The sequence below is a fragment of the Lactuca saligna genome, chromosome 9, assembly GCF_052625555.1.
Source record: "Lactuca saligna cultivar CGN05327 chromosome 9, ASM5262555v1, whole genome shotgun sequence".
NCBI lineage: Eukaryota > Viridiplantae > Streptophyta > Magnoliopsida > Asterales > Asteraceae > Lactuca > Lactuca saligna.
In genome coordinates, this window is record NC_136425.1 from 7,000,529 (window position 1) to 7,006,715 (window position 6,187).

At 35.5% G+C, this 6,187-nt stretch overlaps 1 protein-coding gene across 1 annotated transcript; it reads left to right on the forward strand.

The window, feature by feature from the left end:
- Positions 1-1,704: 1,704 nt before the first annotated feature.
- On the forward strand, positions 1,705-4,965 carry LOC145018069 (uncharacterized). Its single transcript, XM_078975998.1, has 3 exons — positions 1,705-3,673; positions 3,774-3,843; positions 4,651-4,965. Exon 1 carries the CDS (start codon positions 1,759-1,761, stop codon positions 3,562-3,564), a length of 1,806 nt encoding a protein of 601 aa, XP_078832124.1. The 5' UTR covers positions 1,705-1,758; the 3' UTR covers positions 3,565-3,673; positions 3,774-3,843; positions 4,651-4,965.
- Positions 4,966-6,187: the final 1,222 nt, after the last annotated feature.

The following is a 6,187-nucleotide window of genomic DNA, read 5'->3' on the forward strand; positions in this document are numbered from 1 at the left end:
GGATAATCTACACGTCTAGTCCCTAACTTTGTTTTTAACTCAGATCATCGTTATAGTTTATTTTTGTTTCGGTTTTAGTCCTTACTAATTTGAAATGACTATATTACCTTTATTGATATAATTAATTATTTTTAATCACCTTTTTATTGTTAAATCAACTTAAAAAATAGTAATAAAAAAGAGTATAGTTCCCTATCCCAATGAGCCCCTCATGATCATCCACGTTTACCTGGTTGAGACCCCAAAATCCCTTTATCCCGTTCCCCCTTTTTATTTCAATGGTGGTAGATATCCACCATCTTCACCCTAAGGAATCCCTATACAGATGCCGAAATCCACAGAAAACCTCTCGACAACAGAATCCATGGCAAAAGCTTATGTTCATCTGATCGCCTTTCAATATCGATTAAGATGTCATTTTTTCATCATATCAGGTTTAGTAGCAGTTCACATGGATGGTTTGAAGGTTTCAAGCATATTCGAGATTCAATATATCGATTTCAATACCACCTCTCCCCACACTACATTTCCTTGTCATTTCTCTAGACAAACAAAGGGTCATCAACATACCCCTGAACCCTACACCGAAATCGATTTGCAGATCCAGATAGCATTTGCAGATCCCCTCCCCAGTCGATTTAAAGATTTGGTCACCGATTCATGCCCACCGATGAATCCACTGCCACCCACTCCCGCCAAGAGCCTAAACCCCTTGTGGCAGGGTCCAATGGCTAAAATAGTTCCAGTTTTATGCACATATAAACCCAATCGACAACATTTTTTTTTTCATAACATCATCTTTTTAGAAAACAAAATCAACACATAACACATTTTGTGATTTATAAAGTATGCGATTTATATTTTATTGGTTTTGCTAGCAAGAACTCATACTTGATATGCAAATATGAGATCATAGGTGTGTTCAATTTGTTGTTGGAGTGACTACAAGATGCAGGGTAAAAAAAAATCATTTCATTGTCAGAATAATTTAGATGCTCTTGTTGTTATGGATGAAGGATGAGGGTAACTGTGTCGGATATGGGGAGGCAGGGCGGTAGTGGGGGCGACGGACATAGGTGTCAGTAGAGGCGGAGTTTTAGTGGTGTTGGTCCAATAAAGAGGGAAGAACATTTGGGTTGACTCTGGTGATCTTCTTCCACGTTTTAGTGTTGGCGGCCGATGTGTGGCGGTAATTGAGGGTTGCCATTGACCGAACAGAGCAAGGATAGAGAGAGATACAAGGTTTGGGTTTGATGGGGAAGAAAGGGCAATGAAAGGGATAAGAGGTTGTTTAGGACAACGAAGCTAATTACTATTTCTTTTTAATAACAAGTAATAAATAATAAAAAAAAATAATATATCATTAAGGGCAATATGGTCAATTTAAGTTGGTAAGAGACTAAAAATGCAACAAAAACATATCATAGGAGCCTTACGAATTAAAAAAAAATGTTAGAGACCAAACATGCATATTATCCTAAACCATAAGGACCATTCATGTAATTTACCCAAAATTCTATGGGTTGTTGTCAAACTTGCCTTTGACCAGCACTGCCTTCGACAAACTATGGGCCGAATGCAATTAGGTTTAAACGAGCCGAGCGACACAATACTCCCTCAGCCACTCAGGCCTCAAACGTATGGGCTTTTAGAGCAAAAAAGAAAAAAGAATAAAAAATAATAATAATAAACAAAAATAAAGATTTGGATCGCTCTCCTCTGAGATCTTCGCTCCCTCCCTGCCAGCCTTCTGGCTCCATGAGCTTCAGAAGAACCCCACCTTTTGCTCATTCGGCTGCAAGCTCTGTTTCCAAAAATGCCTATTCAGGTAACCTTTCATCTTTACTTCAAGAATCCATTCAAAAAGTTCCCCCTTTAATCCCCAAAAGAACCCAACTTGAATCTTTCCTCACCATCAATTGTAAATCATCCACCATAAATCTCGATAATGCATCGCACTACTTTGATTACCTGATTCTTCTACAACCCATTCCTCCAATTTCTTCATTCAATCAATTGCTTAATTCTGTATCCAAAATTAAACACCATAAAGTTGCTATCTTCCTTTATCGTAAGATGAACGAGGCTCACGTTTCCCCTAATTTAATTACCCTAAACATTGTTCTTAATTGTTATTGTGATATGAATCAAGTAGATTTTGCTTTTGGAATTTTGGGCATGATTCTAAAAAGGGGTTTCACTCCTGATATTGTTACCTATACATCTTTGGTCAAAGGACTGTTTAAAAGAAACAAGATTATTGAGGCTGTTAGACTATTCAAGAAGTTTATTAGGTTAGGTGTTAGGCCTCATGTTATGACTTATGGGACTTTGATTAATGGGTTGTGTAGGAATGGAAAAATCGAGGCTGCAGTTAGATTACACGAAGATATTATGAATGGGAATATTGGTTTAGGGTTTATTTGTAAGCCCAATATAGTGTGTTATAGCATATTGATCGCTAATCTTTGTAAAGATGGATTCATAAAAAAAGCAAAAGAGCTTTTCTTGGAGATGAAGTGTAGAAGAATCTCCCCGGATGTGGTTGTGTATACTTCTTTGATCAATGGCTTGGTTTATTCGGATAATTTAGACGAGGCTAAATATTTGTTCATTGAGATGATGAATGAAGGGATTTCTCCGAGTGTAATGACGTTTAATCTTTTAGTAAACGTGCTTTGCAAAGAAGGGAAGTCAAATGAAGCAAGTGGGTTATTTGAGTTGATGGTTCAAAGAGGAGAACATGTTGATTCTTTTTCATATAACATATTAATGGAGGGGTATTGTTGGGAGGGTAAGATTGATAAGGCCAGGGAGTTGTATATTTTGATGGTGGATAAAGGAATCGAGCCTGATGTGAGAACCCACAATGTGCTTATTAATGGGTATATCAAGATTAATAGAACAGAGGAAGCTATAAGGATCTTTAGACAAATGACTCGTAGTAGAAAAATCAAGCCCACGATTGTTACCTACAACGCGTTATTAACAGGTGTGCTTAAAAAAGGTGATGTTTTGAATGCACAGAAGCTGTTTGATGAAATGCTTCATGATCTCACACCAAGTTCTTGTACATATAACATCATGTTAAACGGGCTTTGTAAGAATGACTGTGTTTTGCAGGCTCTAGACTTGCTTCAAACCCTAGAAAACAATGGGGTGGTTGTATTGGACATCAAAGCATATAACTCTGTGATTGATGGATTGTGTAAAGCAGGAAGAATGGAGACTGCTTGGGATGTATACATGAAACTGTCTTCTAAAGGCTTGGTTCCAACTGTTGTAACTTATAGTATCTTGATACATGGGTTTTGTAAAACGGGTCAGTTAACAAAAGTGGATGATTTGTTTTTGGAGATGCTGGAAAAGGGTTGTGTCCCAAATGCTGTTACTTTTAATGCATTTATGCGAAAATTCTCTCGTTCTGATATGTCGCCTAAAGTGATTGAGTTGCTTAAGAAAATGGTGGAGAATAAAGCTGTCCCGGATGCATTCATGGTCTCCTTAATATCAAAAGATGAGAAATTTGGATATGCTTTTGAACACTTAGGGATAAAATCATGAATTATGTATAGCCTTTTAAAGAAGAAAAGAGATCAAGGTTGGACCCACCCGACCCGTGAAGTTGAAACCAGGTTACCATCCATATCAATCAGGCTCCACATCCAAACAGGTATTAGACGGGCCCCCATCATCTGTCTTACTTTTATATTAATTTGTGATTGTAATTCCTTGACATTTTGTTTGTGGGAATTTTCTTTGGTTCTTTATAGTTGAAGGGTTCAGAGCAGCAGGAAGCTGTTTGAATATTTGGTTAAAGTGGACATCCATGAGGCATGAAAGGTCAGAAATCCTTCAACTTTTTAAAAAAGTTTCAGCTTGTGATTCCTTTCATTGACTGATGAACTTTCTGATGCCTAATTATTTCAATGGATTAAGTGGTCTAGTTTATACGTGCATGCATCCATAAATTTTTATCCCCCATTCTTCTTAGTTATCAACAACAAATATAAGCAACAATGATCTAAAAGATAAACTTCAAATAACATCATCTTAATCCATAAATTTCCTTAAAATATCGGCTTAATAACTGCATCATCCAAATATATTCTCCAAAAATACAAGTTCACCCCTTAACCTCGTCATCAAGAATCACCATCTATTATGAGATTATTAGAAAACACTAGCATCATATTAACTATGGTAACAACTAACTGGCAGGCTTTTACCTTAAACATCAACATTTTCTTAAACATCCAAATATTTTCTTAGATCATTAGAAGTGTTGACCCTTTTGGAAGCGTGAAGTCAGAGTTGGACACCTATTTGGAAGGGGTGTATATTTTGATGCCTTAGTTGGTAGAAGGAGAAAAATCTTATACTCAAAATTTCATCTGAAATGGTTGCTAATAATATCTTGGAAATTCGACTCACCATTTAGTGTTGGTGGAAGGTTATTGATCCACAGTTTACCTCAACAGTGATTCATACGGGCTTACTTTAAAAGTCAACTATATATTTTTTTCGGGACAATTTAAGTTTTTAGAGCCTTTGATTTCTCTATGTGGTTTCTTCGAGTCTTATGTTGCATCTTATAAAGGAAAACATTGTTTCATTTGCCTGATTATTTTTCTTTTTTCATATTCACAGTGTTGCATTATGGAGATTTAATCCAAAAGAAGACAATGCAGTTTTTCACTTTCCGACTCAAGTCATATGCTTTCAACCAGGTTTTTGACCTTGGTGTTGTTGTAGCAGTTAATCATTATTCTTTCATTTTTTTTATTTATTTAAAGACAGAAAACCACATACAATGGGTAAAACTTTTACAGCCCATGCATTTGATCTGTTTAGAATGTTTGAATCGGTGAAAAAAAATCTCATAGTATTGGTATTGAGTGTGGACAGTACTGCAATCCTTTCTTCATTTGCAGGTATAATTTGGTAGTACGTTTTCTATTTTTATTTGACATGTACGTTGTAAATGGGGGATGTCAGATCCATGTGATCAAATAAGAAATTGCTGCATTTTTTTGGTAATAAATAAGTGTGGGTAAAAAGTAAAAAGTAAAAGCTGGTTGGAGAAGAACCAACTTAACAGGCTTATACTAACCTTTCTCGGCTTTTTGGCTAAGATCAAGTGTAATAACAAACTGGGAGGATAGACTTATCCATTTTCATTGGTTGTTGGGTTTATCTGAAGGGAAGATTGGGATGGTAAAAAATCATTGATCTAAATTGGTGCAAATAGAATTGAAGGGTAGAAGATTGTTCATGTAAAAAGGGATTCAAATAATAGGAGCCAAATCAATTTTTTTTTAATAATAATATATTTAGATAAATATATAAAGGGAAAATGACTTATTTATAAGGGTAAGATTGTTTAAAAAACGTTCAAAAAACACCATTAAAGTTTTCTTTTTTTAAAAAAGACCATCCAACTAAAGGCTTTGTATAAAAAACACCAAGTAAATATTCATTTTGTTCAAATATCACCTACTAGTGACCGGTTAAATGCTAATGTGACATAATACTTGATGACTTGGCATAAATGTGAGTGACATGGATGTAATTGATACTCCCCTTGACTCCTTCATGAATGGTATTAGGGCTTCATTCATGAACGGATTCTTCTTCTTTTCGTCTCCCGTGATGGCTTGGTATGTTTAACTAAGCTTTATCATACGACACCTCTTAATCGATCGAATTCTTCAACACTTCTCCCTGCAAAAATTTCCAAAACAAAAAGCACAATTGATCGACTTGTTTTTCTCATGTTACCCCTCATCACCCAATCGACTTGTTTTTCTCATTCTACTCAATTTCACAACATATATCAGCCTTACCCATAAATTATGACATGATGAATCAGAATCAGAATTCAATTTAGAAAAATGGGACAAAAGGGTCACAAGGGTGTAATTATCATTTTTACAATATGCAATTACTTTGTTATTGTTGATATACACAGAGAGTTAGCAGCAAATATGGGACAAAACCATCAAAAGGGCATAATTGTCAAATTAGCTTGGATGGATTGGTTTGACAATGCCACATGGATTATTATGACGAGAAAAGGTCATAATTTGTTTTATAACTGTAAAGTACCTGTTGTATTGTATTTTAAATGAAGAGACAAAACTATAAAGTACAGTGCCTTAGCAGTAAAGTACATTGCCTTAACAAT

Excerpts from the sequence above, each read along its gene's own strand:
- LOC145018069 (XM_078975998.1), top strand. The coding sequence starts at position 1,759 with ATGAGCTTCAGAAGAACCCCACCTTTTGCTCATTCGGCTGCAAGCTCT.